Source organism: Nannospalax galili, unplaced genomic scaffold (genome assembly GCF_000622305.1).
Source record: "Nannospalax galili isolate Female #2095 unplaced genomic scaffold, S.galili_v1.0 scaffold891, whole genome shotgun sequence".
Taxonomy (NCBI): domain Eukaryota; kingdom Metazoa; phylum Chordata; class Mammalia; order Rodentia; family Spalacidae; genus Nannospalax; species Nannospalax galili.
In genome coordinates, this window is record NW_008330576.1 from 600,477 (window position 1) to 628,225 (window position 27,749).

At 50.6% G+C, this 27,749-nt stretch overlaps 2 protein-coding genes across 4 annotated transcripts in view; one reads left to right on the top strand and one right to left on the bottom strand.

The window, feature by feature from the left end:
• The window catches only part of Duox1 (dual oxidase 1), a 36,089-nt gene extending 29,694 nt beyond the window's left edge, over positions 1-6,395 (top strand). Inside the window, exons 29-34 of the mRNA XM_008849220.3 lie at positions 1,110-1,263; positions 1,603-1,835; positions 2,071-2,229; positions 3,380-3,535; positions 3,621-3,749; positions 4,349-6,395. Coding sequence (XP_008847442.1) covers positions 1,110-1,263; positions 1,603-1,835; positions 2,071-2,229; positions 3,380-3,535; positions 3,621-3,749; positions 4,349-4,471 — 954 coding nt within the window. The 3' untranslated portion in view covers positions 4,472-6,395. The remainder of the gene's footprint in view (positions 1-1,109; positions 1,264-1,602; positions 1,836-2,070; positions 2,230-3,379; positions 3,536-3,620; positions 3,750-4,348) is intronic.
• Positions 6,240-27,643, bottom strand: Shf (Src homology 2 domain containing F). 3 transcript variants are annotated; one of them, XM_008849203.2, is made up of 7 exons: positions 27,102-27,640; positions 17,917-18,058; positions 14,829-15,035; positions 13,096-13,236; positions 11,620-11,791; positions 11,353-11,472; positions 6,240-6,989 (listed from the first exon to the last, which is right to left on the bottom strand). In XM_008849203.2, the coding sequence occupies exons 1-7, from the start codon at positions 27,594-27,596 to the stop codon at positions 6,803-6,805; spliced, it is 1,464 nt and encodes a 487-aa protein (XP_008847425.1). In that variant the 5' UTR covers positions 27,597-27,640; the 3' UTR covers positions 6,240-6,802. The 3 variants fall into 3 exon arrangements, with proteins under 3 accessions (XP_008847425.1, XP_008847434.1, XP_029410005.1); XM_008849212.2 differs by lacking the exon at positions 13,096-13,236 and having other exon boundaries at positions 27,102-27,637; XM_029554145.1 differs by lacking the exons at positions 11,620-11,791; positions 13,096-13,236 and having other exon boundaries at positions 6,767-6,989; positions 27,102-27,643.
• Between the last annotated feature and the right edge of the window lie 106 nt (positions 27,644-27,749).

The window sequence follows — 27,749 nt, forward strand, 5'->3', positions numbered from 1 at the left end:
TGGGCATGGTGGCACAGCCTTTAATCCCAGCACTCAGGAGGTGGAAGCAGGCAGATCTCTGTGAGTTCCGGGCCAACCAGTGCTGCATAATGAGATCTTATCTCAAGAAAACCAAACATCAACAACAACAAAATCCAAACAGAACTAGGGGAAGGGTAGCCCAGGCAAAGGGAATAGCAGGTGCAAAGATTTTTTTGTTTTGTTTTGTTTTTGGTTTTTCGATAGTCTCCTTGTAGCCCCAGCTGTTCTGGAACTCACTTGTAGACAAGGATGGCTTTGATCTCACAGAGATCCACCTGCCTCAGCCTCACAAGTGCTGGGATTAAAGGCATGTGCAGGCTTTTTTTTAAAAAATTATTTTTATTTTTCATGTGTATGAATGTTTTGACCACATATATATAAGTGCAGTGCCTGCAGAGGTCAGAAGAGGGCATCAGATCCTCTGGAACTGAAGTTATAGATGGTTGTTAGCCTCCTGGGAGGCAAACTGAGGAGCAAGAGCAGCTAGTGCTCTTAACTGTTGAACCATCTCTCCAGCTCCAGCTCCAGGTATAAAGATTCTAAAGCAGAAAGGGCTTATATTTAAGAAACAGGGAGGAAGAACCAACTAGCCAGTATCAGAGTACTGCAAGGTCTTATAGTAGTACAATGGGAAGTTCACTAAAGCTTTTTATACTTAAGACATGATTAAAACAAAAAACAAAACAAAACAAAATCTTCAAAAAAACTACACCGGCCAGTAGTGTTGATGCAGGATTGTAAACCCAACCCTTAGGAGCCTGAGGCAGGAGGATCACCACAAGTTTGAGGTCAACCTGTGCTTCCTGACCACACACATACACACACACACACACAGTCACACAGTCACACTTGGCTGTTTTATAAAGTTCAGGTGGGAATCAACTTATCTTGGTCTAGCATGGCAGTATTATTTCTTTGGAGCTCTTTGGAGGATGGAGTTGAGAGTGATTCAGTTTTAGAGCCTAGATGGAATTGACACATGGTGAGGTGGGGACTGGATCCACCAGTCTTATGGCCTAAGCTGGCCTGACACTCTGTTGTGGGGATCACTGGGTCTGAGCTGTTCTTTTTTTTTTTTTTCTATCCAGCTCATCATCCACGGCAGCTTTGCTCTGATCCAGCTGCCTCGATTCCACATCTTCTTTCTGGTCCCAGCAATTATCTATGTGGGGGACAAACTGGTGAGCCTGAGCCGGAAGAAGGTGGAGATCAGTGTGGTAAAGGCTGAGCTGCTGCCTTCAGGTATTGGCCTGGAGGCCGTGAGGGACCAGCTTGGTTACTAAGGAAACTGGCAGGGCAGGGGCAGTGCCTGGACCACTCATCAACTGGCCTAGCCCAGTCGAGGTGGCAGGGACTTGGGGTTGCTGGGAGGAGGAATCTGGGAAAGATTTGTTCTTTGCCAGAGGGCTGGGTCTCTTCCAGCTCAGAGTAGAGGAGCCCAGGCCAGGTTTTTCCTTACCCTACTGACCTTCAGCTCCTCCTCAGGGCAAGAGTGTAGTGGGCAATGTCTACTTGCCATCAGCTCTATCCTGGAGGCAACATTCTTGGCAGGTTCAAGACAACAGCATTATCTCTTCCCAGGAGTGACCCACCTCCGGTTCCAGCGGCCCCAGGGCTTTGAGTATAAATCAGGGCAGTGGGTGCGGATTGCATGCCTGGCTCTGGGGACCACAGAGTACCACCCTTTCACGCTGACTTCTGCACCTCATGAGGACACACTCAGCCTACATATCCGTGCAGCTGGACCCTGGACCACTCGCCTCAGGGAGATCTACTCACCTCCAACGGGTGACACCTGTGCCAGATACCCAAAGGTGCCCGGATTCAGACTAGATAGCTACACACTCCAGGATCTTCTTAGGAGTTCCAGACCCCGCCCCCCACAGTGTGCCTCCCTTTCCCAATCCAGAGACTGGTTGTCCCAGATAATATCACAAACCCAACTCCCACCCCATGTTCTTCCTGACTCTGTGTAACTGTTCCTTTCCCTGCCTATTTCTGGCTTCAGAAACTACAGCCAAACTGAGCTTAAAAACTGTCCCCCTACAGCTGTACCTCGATGGGCCATTTGGAGAAGGCCACCAGGAATGGCATAAATTTGAGGTGTCAGTGCTAGTAGGAGGGGGCATTGGGGTCACCCCCTTTGCCTCCATCCTCAAAGACCTCGTTTTCAAGTCATCAGTCAGCTGCCAAGTGTTCTGTAGGAAGGTGAGTGCCTACTCTTCTGACCAGCCCATAGCTGGTCTCCCCAGCATTGTGCCTTTCTGACTCTCCTGCCTCTGTTCTTGCCCCCACCATCTGGACAAGGACAAGTTGGTCTGAAATCTGCAAGTGGATTGTGGGTTGGGGAAATGCCAGGGTGTGCTGACAGAACTGGTTTATTGATGTCTGAAGGCTCCACCCCACCTCCTGTTACCAAGGGCTCCTTCTTTCAGTGATGGGGTGCTCCACATAGGAGTTGCTTAAGGGAATCCCTCCAGGAAGGGTTGGTGGGAGGTAAAACAAAACAAGCAACAACAAAAAACTGCATTCCCTCATAGAGTAGGCCAGCCTGTGGAACATGGCTGGCTGGGAGAGGGAAGGGCACCTTTGGGGTGGGGCACAAGTGAAACTGACTCAGGGCTCAGGAGCAATGGGAGAGGTAGCAGGGAGGGACCTGTGGGCTGACCCTAGGAGCACAGCCCAAGCCTTCAGCCCCCCACCCCCATGAGGCCCCTTTGCTGTTGCTGGACCCAATGGCAGGTCCCTGCTCGCCTCTCTGGGCCTGGCAGGTGAGTCAGGGGTGCTGGAATGCAGCAGACAGAAGTGCAGCCAACACGTGTCAGCACTCAGAGGGTGACAGCTCCTTTCCTGTCCTTTCTCCAGTGCCAGCCCTCCTCTGCCTCTTACCCTGTACATTCCCCTTTTCTCCTGGAAGCTTGATTGAGTGTGCTACCCCAGGGCAGAGTGCTCCCCCTTTGAGAGCATTTCAGGCAGGTGGGGATCTGGTGGTTGCTGTATGAAATGCCCTTGAGCTCAAAGCTCTGACTTTGGGCAGCTTCTCTCCCAGAGGTGGCCAGCCTGCTGCCCAAGCACAGCCCACTGGAGGGAGTGGGAGAGTGGGCTTGGCCTGAAAAAGTGGCTTCCCACCCAACAGACCTTAGTTCAATTGTAGAGGGCCTGTGACCTGGTCCCAGGCTGCCTCTTATTCAAGAGTAACCTAGCTCTGACCTCAGAACCTGGCACTGTGAACCACACACTCCATCACCCAGGCTGTCTGGGGACAGATTGGCTGAAGTCAGAAGAGTTCTGTGTGGAGACTCCTGCCATGTGGGGAGCCCCAGCTGAGCTGGTCCTGAGCTCCATCATGTGTCCTCAGATCTACTTCATCTGGGTGACGAGGACTCAGCGGCAGTTTGAGTGGCTGGCTGACATCATCCGGGAAGTGGAGGAAAATGACTGCCAGGACCTGGTGTCTGTGCACATTTACATCACCCAGCTGGCTGAGAAGTTTGACCTCCGGACCACCATGCTGGTAGGTCAGGGCCAGCCAGGTGGGGCTAAGAGTTGACTCTGGCAGTGCCTGGCCGTGACCCTTCCCTCTCCCATCCCCTCCACAGTATATCTGTGAGCGGCACTTCCAGAAGGTGCTGAACCGGAGTCTGTTCACGGGCCTGCGCTCTGTCACCCACTTTGGCCGTCCTCCCTTTGAGCCCTTCTTCAACTCTCTGCAGGAAGTTCATCCACAGGTCAGTCCATCCCATATCCAGGCTCTCTTCATCTTTATCATCTGAGGTGGGAGCATAGCTCCCACTGACACTCTGTTGGGGAAGAATTGGCTGCAGCTGAGAATCCATCCCCTGGCAGACTGGAAAAAGATAGGCTCACCCTGAGGTGCTAAGGGAGGAAGGTGTCAGGCCAGAGAGATTTGCCAGCTCTCAAAGGACAAGCTCAATAAATGACATTTCTCACTATAAACTAGGGGGTTTTCCATTAATACTGAGCTAGTGCTCCCCCTGGACATGGAGCTAATTTTTACCATGAACAGAGCTGACCACTAAATTAATAAATACCAAGATATCCCTCAATTTGAAAACTGATGAAGCTGGCTCCTATTAGAAATACTGACCTAGCAGCACTCACAAAACTGAGTTAGACTTACAGTGAGCCAGCCCTCACCATGTATGGCATGAAGTAAACCTTTATTTGGGAACACTGGATAGGCCTTTCTGGTCTTTAAGATGAACAAGGAGTTAGCCTCCACCTTAAACATGAACCTAGTGTTTTCTGAATACTAATGCAGTCCTCCAATGAAAGTTTTAGTGTTTGCCTCTTCCTCCTCCAACAGGTCCGAAAGATCGGGGTGTTTAGCTGTGGTCCCCCTGGCATGACCAAGAACGTGGAGAAGGCCTGTCAGCTCATCAACAGGCAGGACCGGACTTATTTCTCCCACCATTACGAAAACTTCTAGGCCCCCTGCCCAGTGACTCTGCAGAGTCACTACTGACCAGCAGAGCAGATGCTTTTGCTCACACCTTACCTCTGCTTCCTGCTTCTGGCTGGCTCAGCTCTGGCTCCCTTCCCACCTCCCAACTTGGTCCGGGTGGACATGCTCAGTCATCATGGATGGGCTAGGAATCTCCAGAGCTGGAATGTGTCTTGGGGAAGTGCTTATGAACTAGAGGTTCAGAAATAGGGGAGCTACTGGTTTGGGACAAAGTGAAGATCCTTTTAGGCTAAGGAAAAACAAAAATAGTAGACAAGCTGTCAAGTTTCTCTTTGTGACTCGTGTGTGTGTGTGTGTGTGTGTGTGTGTGTGTATGTGTGTGTGTGTATAAGTAACTATGAGCCAAAGGATGAAGTAGGGGTACAGATGCTGGCATCTTTGAACTCTCTTCACTCTGAGACCTTCCTCTATTCTGGGTTCCCCACTTTCAAAGGGGTTGGCAGATGCCTTGGAGTGGATAGGGGCTGGACCCATAGCTCCAGTTTACAGAAATGCTCAGCACCAGCCTAACTGTACAAGTGATCTCTTCCAAGTTTTAAAATGTACTGTTGTAGTCAGACCCTGGCCCAATACCTGTCTAGTGCAATACCCCTCAGCCCTTGTGGCCTTATTTCAGTTATCTTCACAAATAAATCGAGTTTCCACCTTGGGGGTTTCTCTTTTTTTTTTTTTTTTCCTGCTTCATAACAGGAGAGGCAAAGGAAACCATTCACCCAGTTGGCTTGCCAGACTGGTCCAGACACCTGACTTTTAGCCACTCAATAAAACTACTTGAGTGCCCCAACTGGAGGCCCCCTCCCAGGGATACCCTTCCTGGCAAGAGTCTCTCAGGGGGGCTACTGTGAGGTGCTCTGGAGGAAGTGGGCTGTGCAAGGTTGTCTGTAGGGAGCCACGGTTGGCCTGGCTTGCTTTAGGACCTCAGCTATTCCCTGAACCGTGGATGAGTGGGGTCACCCACAAAGTCTGCCAGGCAGTGGGACCAGTGAGGAGACTGATGAGCCTATTTCCCAACCTCTGTAGGCCTGTTTTCTCATCTGCGGAATGGTCGAATGCTCTCCAGTCACTAAAAGATAGGGCAACCTACAAGAGGCAGAGATGAATCTTTAGGAGATGGAGGCCAGCCTGGTCTACAGGGAGACCCTGTTTCAAAAATACCCCCAAAGTCTGGGCAACCTTTGGAGGGTATTTCTGAAAAGGTGCCTGGTTTCAAGTGAGTCATTCTAGTATCCCTCACTTAATTCTTACATTTCTCAAATCATGTATCCTCACTTTTGAGGTATAAGCATTGGATCTGAAACTCATAAGCCTTTGGTTCACACCACGGAACCTTTTCTGGTCTGCTCTAGTAGACCAAGGAGGGGCTGGCCTCACAGGCTTGGGGGGGCGGGGAGAACCCTGTCCAGCAGGGGGCGCTAAGGGAGAGTCGGCTCGGGTCGCGCCCCGCCTGTCCCGGCAGAGGGATGAGAGCAGAGAACTGAGCTCCGCCCTCCCTGGAGCACCGCCCCTTTGTTTCCGCGTGCCAGCCACTGGAGGGGGCGAAGGGGCGTCGTGGACTCGGGTGCCCCCAGCCCCGCGCGGTATGTTTTGACATCTCGTCAAAGGAACTAGATGCTCCCAGAGTGCTTTTCACTGCCGGCTGGTGTCGGCTCCACGGCTGATTTATAAACAATCTGCGCCTGCTTCCCGCTCCCTCCCGTCGCCCGGGGCGGCGCCGCAGGCTCGGACGCCGTCGTGGCTGGCAAGGTCCGCTTTATTTATTGCCTCTGGCCCGGAGCCCGGGCTGCCCAAGCCTGCACAAGTTCCCTGGGGCCCAGGCCCTTCCTGTCTGCTCACCCCAAGGTGGTGGAGGTGCCTCCCCCAAGCCACGCACCAGACCCTGGGCAGGCCCTCTTTTTGGGCCTGGAGAGATGGAGCTGAAGAAAGGGGGCTGCGACCAGCCTCACCCGTAGGGACCCACTATGGAGGGCGGTGGTACAGCTCACCCGCTCCGCCCTAGGGTCCGAAAGGCTGGAGCTGCCCATCTCAAACCAGAGACCAGCAGCTCTGGAACCCACTTCCTCCAGAGGCCATTTTCTCCCCAGGCTTTCCTCTATCTCCATCTCCAGATGGCCCCATTTACTCCAAGGGCCCAGAATCCCCTCCCCTTTATAATAAATTAAGCAATCTCCAGCGTCTACTAGATCCCAGGGCAAGGGGAAGAAAGGTTTGTGACATGACGTCCTTGGTAAGAATCACAGCCCTCAAGCCAGGTGACGGGGCTGGGTCCAGTTCTATCATAGAACCCTGGTCTCACATCTACAGAGTCCGGATGGCCACAGGGTAAAGCAGGGACATGTGTTCTGCCCCCTTAATGGGCAGCTTGCGGCTGGCATAGTGGTGCACGATTTCAGGGACGCTGCTGAAGGGTGGGCTGTTCTGGCCCAACACATACTTGTGTTCCTTGGTCCGGGACAGCTTCATGTGCATGAAGCCCTGACTGCTCCTGGAAAGAGGAAGAGATCCTGATGAGTAGAGCTCTTCCCCAGTGCCCCACTTCCACTGCCCCAGCAATGTGGTTGCAAAGCCAGCTGCTAGCAGGTGGTGAAATAGGGATGGGATGGTGGAGGTCTGAATAGATAGCATGAGACACAGACAAGCTTTGTGGTGAGGACCCTGGGTGTGCCAAAAATGTGCATACAGTGAGTGTATTTGTGAAAAGAATGACCAGCGAGGGTCCAACTCTGGGATCCATGACCTTAAGCCTATGTGACCAAGGTCAGTTGACCCGTGTTTACTCCTTTTGTTTTTAAGATGGGATCTCATGTGGTGTAGGCTGGTCTCAAATTTGCTATATATTCCAAGTAAACTTGAACTTAGGATCCTGCTTCCATCTCCTGAGTGCTGGGATCACAGGTGTGTGTTATCACACCCAGCTTACACAGAGCTAGGGAATGAACCAGGGATTTTCAAACGCTGGCAAGCACTCTTATCAACTGAGCTACAGCCCCAGCTCTGCCCTCACTGAGTTACAGGGCAGCCCCTGGGAGGCAATCCTGGTGAGTCCTAGGAAGCCACAGATGCCCCTGACAGGAGGTAGAGTGGGCAGATATGAAAACCAAGCCAGTCTTTTCAAAAACTGAGGAGGGAGTTCAAGGAGTCTGAAAGTCCTCTCAACCTGGGAATGCTAAGCAGTACCCTGGAGACATCCATTCACTTTTTTCCTATCTGGGTCTTACACCAATCCCTCAGTAGTTCATCCCTCCAGCTGATGGAATGCCATCATCTGAAGGCTCTGCTGCCTACTCAGAGTGAGGCAAGATAGAAAGTTAGGGAAATATTGGGGGTGGGGGGGATTCCTCATTCTTGAGTCTGACAGAAACCTCTTGACAGATGAGAAACGAGAATTCCAGCTCAAACAGCATTTGCTGTGAAGGCTGCTGGCACAGACCTCCTTTCATATACAGATATTTTGTTAAAGTAGCAATTACCCAGGCTTAATGCCTGAATGTTTATGTCCTTGGGGAGGGCCTCATTCCTTACCCCAGGAATTGCTCAAGACAAAACTATCCCATCTTCTTGTATCCTACAGAGTTAAACTTTTACTGTGCTGATTGTAATCCTATCAGGTGCTCCCCCATCCCGATACCAATGATAAGACAGTAACTTCAAACCCCACCAAAATCTTACATTTAACTACTGTAGAAAACGAGGGGTCACACCTCTCTCGAGGAGCCTGTAGCCACACTTGGGTATGTCTTACTTTCTTCTGAATACCTGTTTTCCTAATTCTCATGCTTAATCTTATATTAATAACCCCCCAACTGTTTCATAAACCGGCTAGTCCCAAAATTCTTTTTGCTATCAAAGCCACAAATTGTGGTTTGGCTAGAGTTGAGGTTCCTGACCTTTGGGGAACTCCTCAAGCTGTTGAGGATGACAGTGGGGAGCTGTGCCTCCTTTATCTGTACCTCAAAACGCTACAAGAATACACCCTCCACTGTGTCTCCCATCTCCTCAAATGACCCAGAAAAATCAGCACTAGTGCTAGCCCTGACCTCCAGACCCACCGTGCCAAACTCCAGCCCAAATGCCCCCTACTTTAGAAGGTATGGGGGTGAGACAGCTGGCAAGAACAGCTTTCTAGACTACCACAGGCTTGGTCTGCCAGATCTGAAACTTACCCATAGGCATGGGTAAGGAATGTTTGGTAGAGACCTGAAGCTTAACTTGGTTGCTGCTAGCCTGAGCCCATGAGGTAAAAGGTCTTAGAATAGGAGAGCTGTGTGGAGAGTAGGACCAGTGAGGGGGTTGCCTCCATCCTGAGCCTCCTGCCTCAGAGGTAGGGCTAGCAAACTATCACTTCCCTCATCTATTTGGGTATAAAAATGGCTCTGACTAAATTTATTTTACTAGGAAATGGGTGAGAGATTGGGAATAAGGGAGACTGAGGAAAACTGGTCCCTATAATTCCATCCTTCTCTCATGAAGTCTTAAGTCAGGAACCTGGCAGCCTGCTAGGAGAAGGCTGAGGGCACCAGGGCTGGGTGTGTTGGGGTGTGGGGCCATTTGTAGGTCTTAGATAATGCCTGGGGCAGACAGTGATCACAAAGGCACTAAAGGAAAGGAGCCAAAGGCCTGAGCCCAACATATAGATTTGTGGGCTGTGGGGAAGTAGGCAATGAGCAGCTACCCTCCCCCATGTACCCCATACCAAGGCCCAGGCTGAAGGCTGTGGGAAACAGTATGGGTTCTACCTTCCTTCACCACCTCACAGTTTGGGAGTAACCCCCCTCCCACAGTCAACTTTGGGGGGGGACTCTCCCAAACTACACAGTATCTTCTCCAGGGATAACTCTGGCTAAGAAGGGGTATAAACGGCCTGCATCTGCATTACCAACCTCAGGAGGAAGGGGTGGCTGTGCTTTTCAACCTCCAGGGAGTAGTCCCAAGGGTCCATTAGACATAGTCAAGGTCCTTGCCAGACCCTCAGGGGTCTGGGTGGGACCAGCTGGGCCACAGCGCCAGGGCTGGCAAGGCTTTTTGAGGAAGCTGTTTAATTACCAGTGAAAGCCCTTCCATTAGGGAGAGAAGAGAAACCATAATTGTATTTCAGAGAAGCCATTTATATGCAAACGAGGCCCTGGCAGACAGCCTCTGGTGGGGCCAGATCAGCTACAGCAGTAGCAGACTTCCAGGCCTGCTGACCTTTTCATTCCCTGGACCAGGGCAGTTCCTTTACCCATAGTTGCTCAGTTCCATTCCAGAGAGCCAAACCTTGGGGCATCTTCCTGTGCTAGATTACAGGTATACGGCACCTGGTGAGGGGGTCGGGGAAGCCTTGCCACTGAACAGTGTGGTTCTTGAAGTCAGACCGCACTGGGTCCTGTATTTGTCTATTTTGAAACACTCTCTGGCTGTGTTCTCGTGGCTGGCCTGGAAATCCTGGGCAGAAGGAATCCTGCCTCAGCTTCTTGAATAACTAAGATCATGGGTACTGGGCACCATACCCAGCTTGGGGACTTAATTACTAGCTATCGACTGTGAGCAAGTCCCAAACCTCCTTGAATCTATCTGTATAAAAAAAAGATTTATCAGCAGAGTGGTAGTTGGACATGGTATATATGCTGGTTGGTATGCTCCATGAATTTAAACTATAATTTTAATAGCAATACACCACCTTAAGTTGTATAAATCATATTTTTGACAACTGAATATTTCCTAAACCCTTTTTCTGATTTTAAAATTTGCAGACTCCTAGAAATATGAGAGCCAGAAGCTCACTTTGATGAGAGAAGTTAAATAATTTGCCTAAGGTCACACAGCAAGTTTTTTCAAACCCCAGAAGTTTCCCAACTCTATTTGGTACTCTTTTCTGATACCTTTTAGTGAAGATGAATAATCATCTCCCGTACCTAATGCCCCAGGGAAGGTGGCGGAAGTGGTGAGGATGTTCCAGCAGTGATGGGTGTTGGTAAATGGACACCTCACCCTTGGTGGCCACCTCACAAGGGATGCAGGCTCTACTGAGCAGAGTTCCTACTTGCCAAGAGTGGGGCTGGTCATCCTACTTGGGTGGAGAGTCAGGGAGGCTGAAGAGGCTGAGGCTAGGCTGTGCAAAGCTGCTCCTGAGGAGCAAGGCTGATGGGAAAGACGGACTCTACTTCGTTATCTCATCCAGGACCCTTTAAAACTGAGAAACCCGCTCTCTAGGCTGGACGTAGTGGTGCACACTTTTAATCCCAAAATTCAAAAGGCAGAGGCAGGTGGATCTCTTTGAGTCTGAGGTCAACTTGGTCAACATAATGAGTTCCAGGCCAGCTAGGGCTACACAGTGAGGGACCCTGACACCCCCCCCACACACACACACACAAAAGGGCCCAAACTTCCTCTCTTTACATAAAGTTCCTCAGAGGAGTGGCTTTGCATCACTGCACTGCCCTCTTCCTATGGCCCAGCCCCCCACCTCCTCTGTGCCTCTACAACATCCTGGGTTAACAAAATTTATTTGGCATTTAACATGGTGCTAAGCATTAGCTTAAGCGCTATTGTTTCATTTAATCCTATAAGGTGTATATTATTCTATCTTAGCATAAGAAAATGGGAGGCCTAGACAGGCGGGGGCATAACACCAAGGCATAACACCTAATGATGGAACCTTTCTGACCTGGACACTACCTCAAGTGCTTCCTGCTTGACTGCAGGGGTCGAGGAATCTGACATTTCAGTGCCCTACTGCCTGGGGTGGAGCCAGCATTGTTCATGAGGAATGAGGGACTTTCCAGTTTGACTGACAGGAGTGGAATATTGGAATCCTCTCTTGCCCTGCTGACTGGCTGCCCCTTCTACCTGTACCCAGCCCCACTCACTTGAGGGACAGAGAGAAGTCATTCTTGCTGGTCTCACTGTTCCGCACCAAGTAGCTGGCTTCTTTGCACAGCCGGAGCAGGTTCTCGGCGTCTGTTCGGCTGATGGCCCCATGGTACCAGCTGAGGATGAGAAGAGGGGAAGGGGGGGGCATCTCTGCTGGGTCCCTCGCTGTCCAGGCCCACCCATTCTGGGTGTCCCCTGCAGGGAAGCCAGTGCCAGGAGGGGAGGAAGAGGGAGGGAGACCCCAGCTGGACACAGACACTCACACCTGGTTTTCCAGAGGCAGTGCTGGATCTGTCCACTCCCCCAGGGGGCTGCTGGGCTCCACGCCTAGGGGCTTGGCTGACTTGGGGTTCCCTGCAGAGAGCCGGGGAGGTAGCCGCCCCTTCTCCTCCCGGCCAGGTGACAGGCAGCTCTTCTCGGTTCCTTCAAACTGGGCTGTAGGGAACATACGGGTCATGGACTCTGAGGACCCGAGACAGAGCCCTCCTTAATGGCCAGCACCCTAGTCTATATCCACTCCCCCAAAGAATCAAAGGCATGTTCTGGAAGGGCATGTTCTCAGGCCTGACTGGCTCTAGGGGCGTAATCCAGGCCCACTACAAGGGAGGGGTGCAGCTTTGGTGCCACACAGGACCTCCCAATCCACACTGTAGCAGGCGAAGGAGGACAACATGAGAAACCACTTAAGCTTTCTCCCTCAGCTGACTGCCTTCCCTTTCTCCCATCCCTTAGGGTGGTTTCAGCGCTGATAATATTGTTTCTTTCTCCTCCTCAGAGTTCATTACCGTTCTTCAAATCACCCTGCCAAGCCATTCTGTAGAAATGACTTATCGATCTGAGAACAATTACCTGATTCCCCTTGGTGCCATCCTGACAGGCTAATCCTGCCCAAAGCTGCCAGACTGGCGGCCCTCTCCATTCCAAGGTCACCGCCCATAGATTCCCCTCCTCCCACCCAGAGAAGCCTAGGGAGGCATCTCTGGGCCCCCAGAACAACTGCAGTCTGATAGCTGAGCCTACACAAGGAGAACCCCCAGTGGGTCATGTGGCCACAGGTACACATGCACAGGTGACGCTCTCCTCCATCCTGTATTTACCAAATACCCACAACTCTCTTGCACAAATGTAGCAACTGGTGCTTATGCCTGTGCATACACAACGCTGCCCACACACACCTCTGGGTGCTCACTCTGGGCAAAGCTGGTTGTAGAGGAAGAAGTCAGTGCCACCTTCTTTTTCCCAATTGGGGCTCTTTCTCTTTCCTTCTATCACTTTAAGACCTTATTGTCTTCCAGTTGCCAGATGCAAGGATCAGACTATCTCCTTTGCTAGCACCTCCTCACACCTCAGGAGTACCTGCCTTGTCAGGCAAAGCTCCACCCAAAGAAATTTTTTTTTAAAGTGGATTTTTCATTTTTCTTTCTTTCCTTTTTTTTTCAAAGACATGGCTCCACTCTATAGCCCAAGCTGGTCTTACTATCTCATGCAATCCTCCTGCTTCAGCCTCCCAAATGCTGGGATTATAGTCCTGGCAAAACGGGATTTTTGTGACATGGGGCAGAACATACTAGGAGGGAGCTGCCTTTAGCAGACCTTCCAAACAGCTGTGAGGAGGGAGGAATGTGGATTTTGTCAATGTCCCTCTCCCTCCAGAACCAGAGGGAATCTTCCAACCCAAGCCCATAGAGCTTAAGGAGTAAAGGCCTACTGCCCTGGTCACAAGTCCCCACAGGACCCACCGCTGCTGTCCTCCAGGCTGGGCTCAGGGAGGGGTGAGGCTGGACCGGAGATGTCCCTGTCCCCGTCAGGCAGGGAGGGGCTGCTGTCCAGCTGTCCCACAGGCGGAGGCCAAGGTAGGTCTTTGATGACCTTTATGTCAACTGGAGCCAGTAGCAAAAGGGAGAAGAAAGACAGACAGTGACAGAGAAGAGAGGCAGAGGTTGAGACACCAAAACCCAGAGCTAAGACACAGAACAGCCTAGAAAGGAAAGGGGGCAGAAGCGGAGGCAAGGGCAGCTTCCAGGAAGGGGACAGGACTCTGGGGGCTGAGTGGGGTCAGCACTGGCTGCATCAGACTGGCCTGGTCAAAGATAGGATGGGAGGCTTGGGTAGCAAACAGCAAGGCATAGGGTCTTGCTCTCTCAGACTCATGGGTCCCTCTTTCAGCACTCACTAGCTTCAAGGAACCAAAGGGATGAGGCAAGGTGGCAAAGTGGGATTAAGGGCTACCCACAGCTCCCAGAACCACACCCAAGCTCCCGACACTCCCTTGTCTCCTTTCTCAAGCCCCTAGCCTGAGAACTGATGGACCCCAAGACTGGGGCAGAGCCTCAGAGTATCTGGAATTCTCAGACTAGAGGGCAGACTTTTTTTTCTGAAACAGAATCCTCTTCCCAGTCCTGAGAAGAGTGACACCACCAGCGGCTGCAGGACTACTAACAAGGTTTCCTAATGATGAACACAGATTTTTCCCATTAAGCAATCCAAACAGTATTGATTCTCTAAGGAGACCTCTGGAGATAAACGGCCCATCCTTTATGGTGTGTGCTTTACAGGAAGCAAATCAGAAACCTGTGGTTTCCCAGGCTGGCTCCCAGGGTGAGGAGAGCAGACCTGAGGGTTGGTGAGGTACAGGATGAGCCCGTGTGTGTGTGTGTGTGTGTGTGTGTGTGTGTGTGTGTGTGTGTATGTGTGTGGTAACCACACTACCCATTCAGGAGGGCAGAGCCCTCACTGACCTTAACAGTGCATGGCCACACTAGCAGCTACCTTTCAACAGCATCGCGCGCACGCGTGCAGACATGGGAACAGGAATGAAATCTATTGACATATAAGTCCTCAAGATTCAGGAATGAAGGCCCTCTCCTAACTTGAGGCCCTTGCCCCACCCTCCTCAGACTGCCAAAATGCATTTTCCACCATGGACTTGGGCCTGGGATACAGTGGTGTGGTTAGGACAAGAGAAACCTGATCTTCATTCAACAACCCAGTGATTTCTCAGCCTCCTTCTGCAACTCAGAAATGCCCTTGGGGCCAGACATCCCTGGTCTGTCAGGGTCTACCCACTGGCCGACCCAGCCCCAGAATCCACGTTATACACATAGCTATTTTCATTGTTTGAAGTGTTAAAGACCCTCTTTTGTTAAATATATTTAACACATGCCACAAGTTTCATAATTTTGTATTAGAATTTCTTTATTTTTAAAATAGTCCCAAACCCCCAAAAGTGGATGTTTGCTCAAGCCTCTTGGCCTCGAAGAGGTGAGATACAGGGAAATGCCTTCACCCTTCCCGTGCCCACTCCCTGGCCCTGTACACAGCGCTGCGTCCATACTGCCCAAGTCTCCACTTCATTGTATAGAACTATCTTGCCACTCCTAGACCTTGCTTGGTTCCTGGGGTCCACTCCTTCCTTCCATTCTCTTGAGCCTAGGAAGGCCCCAGCAGACCTGCCCTCTCCACCAAGACTCACCTGCAAAGGCTTTGGAAATCCGTTCCTTCTTCCACTCCCAAGGCTGATCATACTCCTCTGGAGGCCTTTCATCATCCTCAGGCAGGCGGGACTCCCTTGGCCAGGGGGTTCCCTCACCCTCCGGGCTGGCCCCTTCATCCTCTGGTTCATAGGGTGTATCATAGAGAGGTAGGGGCTGAACTGCCGTCTCCTTAGAACCCCGGATCTCTGCCAGGGCAAGGAGAGAGGTGTAAGCTCAACTCTGACAACCTGACCTGCACCTCTGGCTTATTTCTATGCTATGCCTCCCCTTCAGAGGAGATGCAGCAACCTGACCCTCAAAACATTTCCAAAGCTCTAAAAGCATGGGGTGGAAGGGAAGAAGCAGCAAGTAAGAGCCAAAGAGAAAGACAGGGAAGTGATTTCAGGTTGGCAAGAGCTGGGACGATGGGATGGCATATTAAGAAAATGGAGGCAGTCTTCCTCTAGCCCATCTCTTCCTTATGCCCAATTCCATTTATTTTCTCCATTTATTTATTGTTCCACTTATGTTCTAGCTGTTATCATTTCGTAATCAGGAAATCCTCTGTGGCTGACACTGCTGACCTCCCCCGTCTTCCCTGTGACAAGTCAATTTCATTAACTGCCTTTTCTTTGTCCACTGGTCTATTTTCCTGGGTCCTCTCTTGGCCTGTTCCCCAGTCTTACTTATTTCCTACCGTAACTCTTGAACTATCTGCTCAGGCTTAAGGCACCCACTGTATCTCTATATCTAGTCACGTTCCCACAGCTATAACGATGCTTCATTTTGACATCACCTTGTTTCAGGCTCACTACCTTCTAGAACTAGTAAATCTCCTTTTCAGATCACTGACCCAAATCTGATAAAAAGCCTTGGAGTTACTCTCCATAAAAACGTGCACTTCATGGGTCTGAATAGATGGATGAGGAGTAAAGAGCACTAGCTGCTCCTGCAGAGGACCCAGGTTTGGTTCCCAGCACCCACATGGTGGCTAAAAACTCCTCCATAATTCCAGTTCCAGGGGATTCAACATATTCTGGATTCTAAGAGTGAGCACTGTATGCATGTGGTATACTTACATAGAGGCAAAACACTTATATACATAAAATTAAAAAAAAAAGAGAATGGACACAGATTTTTTTAGATGTGCACTTCAGGGCTGGCTCTTTCTCTCAGTGGTAGAGCAGTTGTCTAGCATGTGTGAGGCCCCAGGTTCAGTCTTCACCCCCCGCAATAAGAAAAATGTGTGCTATGGGTTGGAGAAATGGCTCAGCAGTTAAGACCCGGGTTTGAATCCCAGCACCCACATGGCAGCTAACAACTGTCTGTAACTCCAGTCCCAAGGGATCTGACAGCCTCTTCTGTCCTCTGTAGGCGTTGTACAACACGGGTGCACTTACTTACATGCAGGCATAACACTCATACACATAAAATAAAAGTAGTAAAATATTTTTAAAAAAAAGAAAAGAAAAATGTGTGCTTCAACTTTCACATATAACTCTAAGGCACTCATGGTCCACATCCCTCAGACATGAACAGGATAGCCTCTTTCTCACTTTCCCTACTTCCTTGGACCTGACCCTACTTCATTTTCTAAATCCCATCTGTTCACTGCCAACACCTCATGACTTGCAGCCTTATCTCTCCATATCTAGATTACTGCCAGGACCAACCTCCACCTCACAGGTTCAGAGCTCCATGGAATAACCCTCCTAGGACAATACTTCTGATGGCTCTCTGTCCCCTCGCCCACCTTTCTCCCAAGGAGGAAGAACAGCTTATCTGATTGGCCAGCCCTGCCTTCTTGCAGAGACACAATTCCAGTTCTTTCTCTTCCACGCAGTGAGTAGCTTATTCCAGTACAGACACCCAAAGCTACCTGTGTTGCCGAGACTGAGAAGACAAGTTTAATTCTGTGGCTAAGTATTGAGAAGCCCACTGTGGTGACATAGATAAGTAATGTTCTCTGATCAACATTATCAGTAAAAAGTTGGCATTTTAATCTCTATCTGTCCTTTTCTTCAATCTTATTTCTTAATTATTTCTAAGCTGAGGAAAAGAAGAAAGAATTCTTAATTATTGGCTCCCTTAAAACCCCAACAATTGGGCTGGGCATGGTGATGGCACGCCTGTAGTCCCTGCACTTTGAAAGTGAAGACAGGAAGATTGCTTCAAGTCTGAGGCCAGCCTGAGTAACTATTAGACAGAAAGTTCCAGGCCAGCCTGGGCTACATATTAAAACTTTGCCTCATTAAAAAAAAAAAAAAAAAAAAAAAAAAAGACCAAACAACATCAAAAAGCAGTAATTCCAACAATTTCTTCTGGTAGCTCAACTTTCTGATGAGCAATTCTAACATCCATTCTGTACACCAAGTCCTCAGAAATCCTCTTTTAAAATGCCACATTCACCGTGTTTCTTTCTTGCTCAAGAATTCGTGATTCTACTCCCCGTTTGGCACAAGTCTAATTCCTTTTTTCCAACCTCTATGTGCTTCTCTGTCCTTTCAGTCTGTTCTCTCAGCTCCCAAGTACGTCAGCATTACTGACCCTGGACCAATACTTCTCTGGGCCTGCCTTTGTCCTTCTCTCTGTCCACCCCCATTCAGACTCGTTCTCTGGGACCTCTCTTGGCCTCTGTTCCCCAAGGACAGGTCTTAACTCATTTCTTCCTACTGGAACTCTGAACTATTTACTTGCCCCACCCTGCGTCACCTAATGTATCTATATTTCCAATTGCCATTAGTGTTTCCTTTTGATATAGTCATTTCAAACTCATCACACTCCCAAAAGCTAGTGACTCTTTTGGGGATGTTTGGCTGTCAACCCATACTAGTACCCTCCTGACTATCTCTAGTGCTTTTATCTGACCTCTGGTTGGATGGCTTCCTCTATGGCTTCAGGTCTCAGAGGCTACACCTTCTTCAAAATGATTCTCTTGAAGGCACTGGCCATACTCCAGAGGTTGTAGCAAAGGCTTTCTTCATATTTTCCAGGGACCATGGAAGCAGTCCTTATACATGTGGTTCCCAGAGCTTGTTGGGCAGATCCCAGGCCTCAGGGAGCATCTCCCTTTCCTTCATCACTTACCAGCCATCATCTTTTGGGCCTCATAGGGTTCCATGTAGCCATCATTTTCAGGGACCTTCTCTGGAGCTCCTGAAGTTCCTACTGAACCTTCACCATTCTCCTGAACATCAAATGGGTCTGCATAATCTTCTAGGATTGCCAACTGTGGGAGCAGAGCAAAGAGAATGAGGATCAGACAGGGAGAGGCAGCTCTGCTTCTCTCTCCAGGCTACAGAAGCACCAGTTCCAGGCTGCCTTAGTACCAAAGCCCCAGCTACCTAGGCAGGCTTTTTTTTTTTGGCAGGGTTCCCTACTAAGCTGCCAAGATGGAACATCTTTCTTTTCTGCTAGTATTATGTCTCATGGTCATGCCCTATACTACACAGCCAGGATGAGGCTAGTGGGTCTTAGGACATGCCTCAAGGTCCAAGCAGGGTAACACCCTATACACAGTGGTTCAACAGAGAGAATTCAGAAAACTAGTTACAAATGTATTGGAAGAGCTTAAAGAGCAAGCAGTACAGTAGGGCAACTCAGAGACTAGTCTAGTCCATGCCCACCACTACACTTCAGATGCTCAATAAATCAGCAGTCTGTGACTCTTAAGAAAAGAAAGTAGAGCTATCACTTTGTCACCATCCTGTTGTCTGATTCTAATAAGGGCCTTGTTGTTCAGGTATTATTAAGTCTCTTTATAGAAAATGGAGGCCAGGGCAGTTAGGGAACAACACAACTAAGACCATTCTGCTTCAACGGGAAAATCAAATTTGGAATGCATGTTCTTTGTGCACAGGGCTATCAACCAGTATCAGTGGGCATCTCAGCTGTCCTGGGCGAAGAATGCCTTGGTGCAGCACTAAGGCACTGTGAAACCCCCTTGGCTCCCAGAGCACAGGGTCAGGAAAGGCTATATGGCCCCCCACTTCCCCTGCTACTCCTCTCTCTCACACTAGTGGCTCCTGACCAACCTCTGTTCCCTCTCCTAGGGAGGGCAGAGGCACCTGAAGTGCCCAGGGCAGGGTGGAGCTGAGGACAATAGAGTCTTTCTCCAAGCTGGGCAGGGGCTTTTCCTACAGGCTGAGGCTGGGAAGGTGGGGCTGAAGAAGGATGTCAGCACCCTGGAGCACTGTTATCACACAGGTGGCTCTGAGGTCTGTGGTACAGGGAGAGGCCACTCCTGCCTTTCACCAAACTCAATCCCAGGCTTTAGTTCTGAACTGGATCACAACTTTGAGAGCCAATGAACCACCCATGAAGGTGTGATCACCCTTCCCTGGGTGAAAGGATCTGGGAATGGGGAGCCCTGGGAAGGGTGAGACGTCCCAATGGCTCCTTCCATCTCATTCTGAGGTCTTCAGCTCCTACCTTGTTCTAGTACTTTCATATCTGCCTGCTTGGGGAATCTCCCAATGGCCACCATCCCACATGGCCCCATCAGCACCACAGATAACCATCTGCCAGCCCGAGCTCTCATTTTTTGTCTCCCCAGCTTCAATAAAGCAACTGATAGAGATACTTAAAGAAAAACTTTCTATTCTATCACTACCTCTCTTCCCTCTAACTCTTCACCCCTACCTCTCCCCAGGAGGTAAATAGAAGAAATCCACTCAGATCCACCCCTCACACTGTAACACTATTTCCAGATGCTTCCTCCTAGGCTGGTGGCATCTATAGCCTCACCCATTGCCCACTGTTGGTGATTCTGCCAGTCTCAATTCATGTGTGGCAGTCACTCAGCAGTGTCTGAATCACCTGATATGTTATCCTTAAACCTTACAATAAATAGGGGCTGGAGAGATGGCCCAGTGGTTAAGAACACTGGCTGTTCTTGCAGAGAACCCAGGTTCAGTTCCCAGCACCCACATGGTAGCATTGCACGCATGTGGTACACTTGTATACAGGCAAAACACTCAATACACATGAAATAAAAATAAGTAAAACTTTAAAATCTTACAATAAAAAAGCTCTCTAGTATTTTGAGGAAAAGCTCAAAGTCAAAGATAAGATTCTGCTTTCCTCTTTGGAGCACAACTCTGAAAGCTCTATGGTCTTCTTATTCAACAATTATCCCTTTCCTCTTCTTCCTGATCTGACTAATCCTTAATCATTCTTTTCCTTCCTCAGAAAGTCCTTCCATAGTTCCCCAGGCCAGTGAGATGGCTCTGTGCTGGGCTTTGATCACCTGGTGTGGCAAATGCTTGTTTTGCTGGAGGTCTTCCTACAAAGTGGGCAGGATTCACTTTTACTGCTAAATACCCAAGGCCTGAATACTCTCAGTAACTAGAATCCTCTCACAAGGAGTAAGAGGATTGGACATGAGGGACAAAAGAAGCATACTCTCCATTTTCTTCAGAAGACATCAATCTGGGAAGGGCTGGGGTCACAAGAGAGGACTGCCTTTTTCCAGAGGAGGCTGTGTTCCTAGAAGTTGCTCAGTGAATTCAAACCATCAACACCCCTCCAGCCCTCCTTTCAGCAATCCCAAACTACATACAGCAGGTTCTCCCTAGTGTCCTGAGCCTGTGCCTAGAGCAGCGACCTCTCCCAGGCTGGCGTGGGCCTCTCCAGTGCCAGCTGACAGTGCCCATGGGCAACCAGGTGGTGGCTCTGTGGGCAGCTCAACAGCTCCTCTGTTCCACTCCTGGCTCCACACCCTACTCCAGGAAGCCCTGCCCCCCCCCCTGGACTGGGGCACCCAGAGAGCTACCCACAAAGCCCAGAATAGGAGTAGCAGCAGTCATGAGCTGGGAAGGCTGGTAGGACTGGTACCTACTCTGGGGCCAGTCAGAGCCCAGGCCTGCCTGCCCAGTGTTTCTCTGTCTTTGGGGGGATAAAATGCTTACAGGGAAATTGTCCTACAGACTTCTAATACCTTTGGCCTACTAAAATTTGTTGTTTTGTTTGTGGCCCCTTGGCTCCTTCAGATGTGCCCAACACTCTATCCTGTATCCATCACAAGGCCCTGGCACGCTGGAGACATTCAATGTAAATTTACTGGATGCCTAAAAGGCCTCGGATGCAGGCTCTATCCTTGGGAGTGACACCAATTTCCCAACCCCTGGTCATGCTTACCTCTGACTGACCACAGTGGTGGGAGATCAGGCTCACAGGAGAATCTATGTTAGAATGGGGATCAAAGCCTCTGGCTCAAGGGCAGAAGGGACAACCTGCCAGGCAGGTATTGGAAAGGCTCTTAACACAGGGGAGGTGTTTAGGCATATCCACTGTTATAGCCAGAATGCTCCTAAAATGTGGAAATATTTCCAAAAAGGAGGTGAAGTAGCTGCCTCCCAGAGGTCCCTGTGTCACCCCTCTCCTGCCATCTGTAGACTGTTTCTAGGACCCTGCTACTCATCTGTTCAATTGGGCAGTGGCCCTCCCAGTGCAGCTGTCAGACTTTGAATCTCCTTCCTGCTCACGCCTCCCCTGAGGTAGCTAACAGGCCCACCATCTGGTTCCATCTTCTACTCTGCTGCTGGGCCAGGCAACATGTTCCTGACCCTATTCATGGGCTCCAGGGGGTGCAGAACTGAGGGGGAGGTGTTTTAGGATATTGGCACTACAAGGTCCCCCAACTCTCTCACTGCACATTTCCTCCAGTTTTTCAGGTATATTTAGTATCTGAAAACCTGAGACTGAGCTGTAGCATGAGTCTGGTACTCATAGGGAAGGATGGGGAAGAGCAAAAAGAAGCTGGAACAGCTTTCACCCAGAGGCTGACGGGTCGAATGCTCAATAAACGTCAGTTCTGATAATACTTGTTTTTATTTGGGTGCTGAGGCATCAGAGCATTTGGGTGCTTGTCTAGGACACACAGCTTGTGAACAAGAAAGGCAAGGTTGAGACTCGGGTCTCTTAACTCTTAGGACCTTTTTGTAAAAGTTCCCAAATATCTCTCCTCTAGGGCTGGAGAGATGGCTCAGTACTTAAGAGCACTGGCTGCTCTTGCAGAGGACGTGGGTTCAAGTCCCAGCACCCACATGGCGGCTAACAACTATCTGTAACTCCAGTTCCAGGGGATCCAATGCCCTCTTATGGCCTCTGCAGACATTGCAAGCATGAAGGTAAAACACTCATATACACAAAATTAAAATGAAAAAAAAAATTCTCTTCTCTATGTTTAGGTTATATTTTACTTCAGGGGCTGAGGATACAGTTCAATGACAGAGCATTTGCTTAGCATCTCAAGACCCCAGATTCAGTCTTTAGCACTGGAGAAAAAAACCTACTTGACCTTAAACAGTTTGATTTTAATTCAGTATTTTCCAAAAGTACTGAAAACCTATTAATTAACCAGTGTGGGTAAGAGTACAAAATTCGGTGCCTACTTACTGGAACGCCTTCTATTGCGTATGTCTGAGAAACTACAACATAAAACACACTGGATGTTTTTCCTTTTCTAATTATAAGTGCAATGCCATGCTTACAAAACATTCAGACATCACACACGACTGACACCACCAACCCTTGTAAAATCCCTGGGTGTGTCTGTGGCCACTTCAAGACTCTGTGGCCAGTGGCAGGCTCCAGCACTCAAGAAAATGGTGAATTCTGCACAGACCACACCCTTCATTCCTTCTCTGAGTCTCTCATTGCTCATGACCCAACGCTGCATGAACACCACCTCTCTCCCACGCACTCTCTACTGGTGGTAGGTGCTGATGGCCCAGGCATAGTACTCAATCCAGTCAGGCTGGTGGGCTATAAACTTCAGGTATACTTCAGGCTGAGAAACCATGCAAGTGTGACTCAACATTCCTGTGCTTTGTTTCCTCCACATACAACATAAGGATAGAATCTTCTTTAAGGTGGTTGTATCTTCCAGGCACAAGCAGGTGCTTGGTAAACACCAGTCACTAAATTACTAAGGACAATAGAAATCAAATTTTGGGGTCCCCCAGGAACTCATACTGTGAGACACAAAACAAGCTTCAGGAAGAGTGAAGAACCTCAAGGTGTTCTTGGGGTACCTACCTATGGCATACAAAGGTTGGGCCCCACTTTTGCTTTAACATAATATGCAGATTCTAGGATGAGGACAGAGTATGTGGGGGTACCCCCTCTAAGCACTGGGCCCCAGCCACAGCTTGCCCACCCCAGTCAGCTTTTTTCTCTCATTAACAATCACCATGGTCCCAGCTCTCAAAAGGCAGACTACAAGGATTAAGGTGTAGACCGAGTCACTCAAATGTCTTCTAGACAGCTGAGTACTGCAATCTGAGAGGGCAGTACTGGGTAGACAGACCAGCTCTACAGTCCCTCAGCAGTCATAGACTCTAGCCATCTCTGAAGCACCAATGATAGCACAGAAGGCCAGCCCAGGGCCACTAAGGTCTAATCAGGCCACAAAACTCCCTCCCCTGGAGCTCTCCCTTTTTCTCCTTCCCAATACAACTTTCTTCCATCTTCAACACAGAGTAAGTGCAAGATGGCCTGATCAGACCATCAGACTCTGTGGAAGCATAAGAAGAGAAATTTAAGCAACACAGTTTTTAAAAAAAAAAAGACAAAGAACAGGTCTTGTAGGTGCTGTGTCCCTCTTAGTACTTCAGCTGGTGTCCACAGTGACACAGTACACTCAACGAACACTGGGTAAGAGTGGCCCTAATGTTGATAGCCTAACATCAGGACAGGAATATCCTTGACTGACTTCTTGCCCCACTTTACTCTTCCTGTTTGCTTACTCCCTTCCAAACTGGGCCTGGATGAGCTAAGCCTATGTGGGTATCATCTATAAAGTACTGTTAGACCCAGCTGGCCTGGAACTCACTATGTAGACCAGGCTGGCCTCAATCTCAGAGAGATCTGCCGGCCTCTGCCTTGGCCTCCTAGAGTGCTGGGAGGCACAACACCTGGCTACATTTGTTTTTAAAAGTTCTCAATACTGAGGCCAGCAAGATGGCTCAGCGGGTAAAGGTGCTTGCCACCAAGCCACGCTGAGTTTGATCCCTGTGACCCACACAGTGGAAGAAGAGAACTGACTCCTGCAAGTTCCTCTGACCTCCTGTGCATGTGTGCACACAGTCACACTAAATACACAAATGTAATTTGAATTTTTTAAAAAAGTTCTCAGTGTGGGGCTGGAGAGATGGCTCAGCAGCTAAGAGCACGTATTGTTCTTGCAGAGGACCTGAGTTTGGTTCCCAGCACACACCTAGGGTGGCTCACCATCAGCTGTAGCTCCAGCTCCAGGGGATCTGATGCCCTCTTCTGGTCTCCAAGGACACAGCACTCACATATAAAGCCACACTGATACACAGTATTTAAAATAAATCTTTAAAAAGATCTCAATACTGTATTTTGGAAGGTATAAAGTCCTGTAAGAATCTAAGAGCTGTAATCTTTCCCTATAAAGATGGTCACACAATTTCTGAAGGCTCAAAAACCCTAGGGCCTTCCCCATGAGCTAAGAATAAAAGCTATGGTTTCAATACAGGGTGTCTGTTTTACTGTCCATGCCAGGTCTCCCCTCCTCCATCATGGCGCCGATGTGATAGGCAACTCAGCCTTCATTCAGTCAGAATCCCATTCCTCTACCTATCCTCTTTCCTAGTTAAGAGCAGGTGTTTCTTGAAGCCTGGAGAACAGTGAGCAGAGAAGGCCCAACTCTCTGGACCCTCTGCCAACGCAAAGCCTGGAGATGGGACAAAGGCCCAGCATGAGAGGGAGTTCTTTGGGGGGCCATCTGGTGGGGCCTTGGCTGCCGGTTGCATTGCTCTTGCTGTTCCCACACCTGCCCTGCCAGGCCTGGCCAGATGGTCAGCTTTGTGTCTCTGCTAATTATACCACTAGGTTTTAGGGTGGGCTGGCAGCCAGAGTCCTGCACAGGAAGAAGGCTAATGGTCCTGAGCCTCCTGGATCTCAGGGCCTTGTCCTGTTCCCCATTCTTCCCCCAATCATGGACTCCTCAGTTACTCAGCTTAACACAGAAGCACCTCTCCTCATTTCATCAAACCTCAGGATACTCTCAAGAGGGTTCTGACACCTTTTTCTGCCCCCAGCACTAGTCATGAACTCTAGAAGCAAGCTAGCCCAAAGCAATCCTGCTCCCTGGTCCCCAAATCACCTCAGGAGACTCCCCCCAAAGCAGCCAGCCAATGGGCTCTGCTGAGCTAAGAGGGAGAAAGCAACCACAGGATATGGAAACAGTGCTGCCGGTGTGGTTCATGGCTTTCTGCATGAACTCTACACACATGTATCACTCAGTAGGCCAGGGGGTGCCTGATCACTTGGGTGCAGAGCGATAGCTGGCTTTCCCCAGAGCAAGACTCTGGGATCTCCTAAATTCTGTTCCTAAATGGGTGGAAGTTGCTTGCTCTTTGAATAGTGAGAAGCTGTAGGTCAGCCCTAGGGACCACTCAGATAACACCAAGGATCCTTTTTATCACACTCACTAAAGAAAGGACAGATTGTACAACCCCTGGAAGAGCCTGTTGGATTTCATTCCTGTCTCTATGTGGATGACAAGAGTCAGACATCTCTTGTGCCCTCCTCCCCCCAGGTCTGAATAACCCACAGATCAGAGCTGACCCAACTGAAGCATGGATGCCCTTGGCAAGAAGAGGCTAAGGGTTTGAATAGTATATATGGCTGCAGCTCCTTCCTTGGGGTCTCTGGGAAAATGTGGAAGGGGAGCTAGGTCTTGGAGGTCCCTGACACTTAGGCCACCCTGATAACAGCCAGTCACTATTCAGGACCTATTTATGTCACTCTGCCAAACATTGTGTCAGACACTTGGGAGACACAGACATAACGAGAAAACGGACCTTGTGCTGGGAGAACCCACAGCCTGGTGGGCAGCTTGTTAGGTCATTCTTAGCCATTACAGAAAGAAAAGCCAAGGATAGCTTAGGCCATGTGCCAAGAGCCAGTGGTCTGAGAGGAGGAGACTAGTGAGTGAGGAGTGCAAGGCCTACATACTCCCCTGTGCCTCATAGCCACACCACCATCCCATCACACAAGGAACAGTAGGGAACAATTAAGAAGGGGCACTTCCAGAAGCACTCTTGAATCTTCCTTTGCAGCCTAAGGATGCCAGGCTAGGATGGGCAGCCATGCTCTGTGGCAGGAACGATGGGACAAATGATTCACATATCTGGGGCTTCTCTTCTGACCCTGCCACATCTCTCTCATTCTGGCAGAAAAGCACTCTCTTGGCTAAAAACCTCAGTTCTGAAACCTGAGGATTCGGTCAGCAACTCCTCTCTCTAATCAAAAGTGTTCTCTCCGGAGGAGAGGAGAGGTGAATAAGGCCAGAGCTGAGCTCTCAGAGACTTGTGAAAAAGGACGACAGAGGCAAAGTGGCTCAGAGTCATAACCCTAGGATTTAGGGCTAGGGGAACCTCGCAATGGCTTCCAGCTGTCACTCTTCCAGGGGCAGGATAAAACTGCAGTTAGGAAAACAGGTGGCCCGGGGAACAAAACTGTTGGTGGTCTTTTACCCCAGGGTCTCTAGGCTCTCCCAGAATGGACCTAGGCAGAAAGAGGCAAAAAAGACAAGAAGCAGCTCAGCTGCTCAGCCCCGGCAGGGCAACAGGTCCTGAACAACAAATGTCCTCAAGGGGGAAGAGGGGGTGGGTCTGTACCCCAGTGGTCAGCTTCCTTGGCAACAACAGCACAATGCCCATCTTGGGCTCCTGAAAACAACAGTCCACCCACTCCAAATTCCACTGGGTAAGGCAAAGGCCCTTTCCGGGGCTTCAGACCAGCAAGGATGCTAGCTTTAGACCAGGGAGTGGGAGCAAGGGGAGGGGGAAGAGGAGGACGAAGAGGAAAGCTTTGTGCCGGTTCTGCCCGGAGGGAAGAGTCGGAGATCAAAGGGCAGAGAAGCCGCAGCTCCCAGAAGGGCACAAAGGCCAGAAGCCAGCAGGGGGGGGAAGAGGGGTGGCTTCACGATTCCCGTTAGAAAAAAGGCTCCAGGATGGGGGGGGGGGGGGGGGTTGCAAGGAGGAGAGCAGAACCCCTGGGAGGTCACCAGTTCCAGGGCCGTAAGAGGAGACAGAGGCAGAGTTTGGGGCTCAGCTTAGTCAGTGGAGAAACTGAACAAAGGTGGGTTAAGACTCTTGAGCCCCAGGGTCAGGGACTAGGCTTTTGGTCAACCAGGAACCAAGACAACTAAAGGCCGAGCCCCTGCCGGGCCACCTTTGTCCCTCTCCAAATCTCCAGACCCTGGCCCACCACCCCACCTGGCCTGGCGCAGCACTCACCCTGTCGCTGCTGGCTGGGGGTCCGGAGATGCGCTCATCAGGAGGGGGCGCTGGGGGCCCTGGGGTCTCCACCCGAATCAGGCGGTGTGGGGGCGAGCCGTGGCGCGGGGGCGGAGTGGGGCCGGGGGTTGTGGGGGTGGCCAGGGCTGCTGAGCCCGACGGGCCCCCAGAGTAGGGATCTTCGAAGTCGCGATCGCGCTGCAGCCGGTAGGCGGCCAGGATGTCCGGGGGCGGCGCCGGGGGCACGGCAGGGCAGGGAGCTGGAGGCCGGTAGTCCGGCTCTGGGGGTGCAGGCTTGGCGCCCCCTCCGCCGCCGCCCCCGCGGAATCCCAGATGCTCCCGCAGCCACTTCGCTACTCCGCCGCTGCCGCCCCCTCCCGGGCCGGCCGCCGCACCTCCAGGCCCTCGGCGGGACCCCCCGGGGCCGCCCCCCGCGCTACCCTGCGCCCGCGGCCCGGGGCCGGAGCCCGCGGGAGGAGCTCCGCTCAGAAGCATGGGGCCCTCCGGTCTGCGCGAGGGGAGCGCGGGCGCCGGCGGGGGCGCAGGGGGCGGAGCCTTGCCTCGCGAGGGGGCGGGGCTCCTCAGCAACAAGGGAGGGGCGGGGCCGGCTAACGGGGTCGACCTCCCTGCCTCCGCCAGGTCCCGGAG

Coding starts and splice junctions, on each gene's coding strand:
- Shf (XM_008849203.2), bottom strand. CDS start 27,596: ATGCTTCTGAGCGGAGCTCCTCCCGCGGGCTCCGGCCCCGGGCCGCGG. Junction 11,792..13,095: donor CAGCCTGGAGGACAGCAGCG/GTGGGTCCTGTG, acceptor TGTTCCCTACAG/CCCAGTTTGAAGGAACCGAG. Junction 11,473..11,619: donor CTGCCTCTGGAAAACCAGGT/GTGAGTGTCTGT, acceptor TCTCATCCTCAG/CTGGTACCATGGGGCCATCA.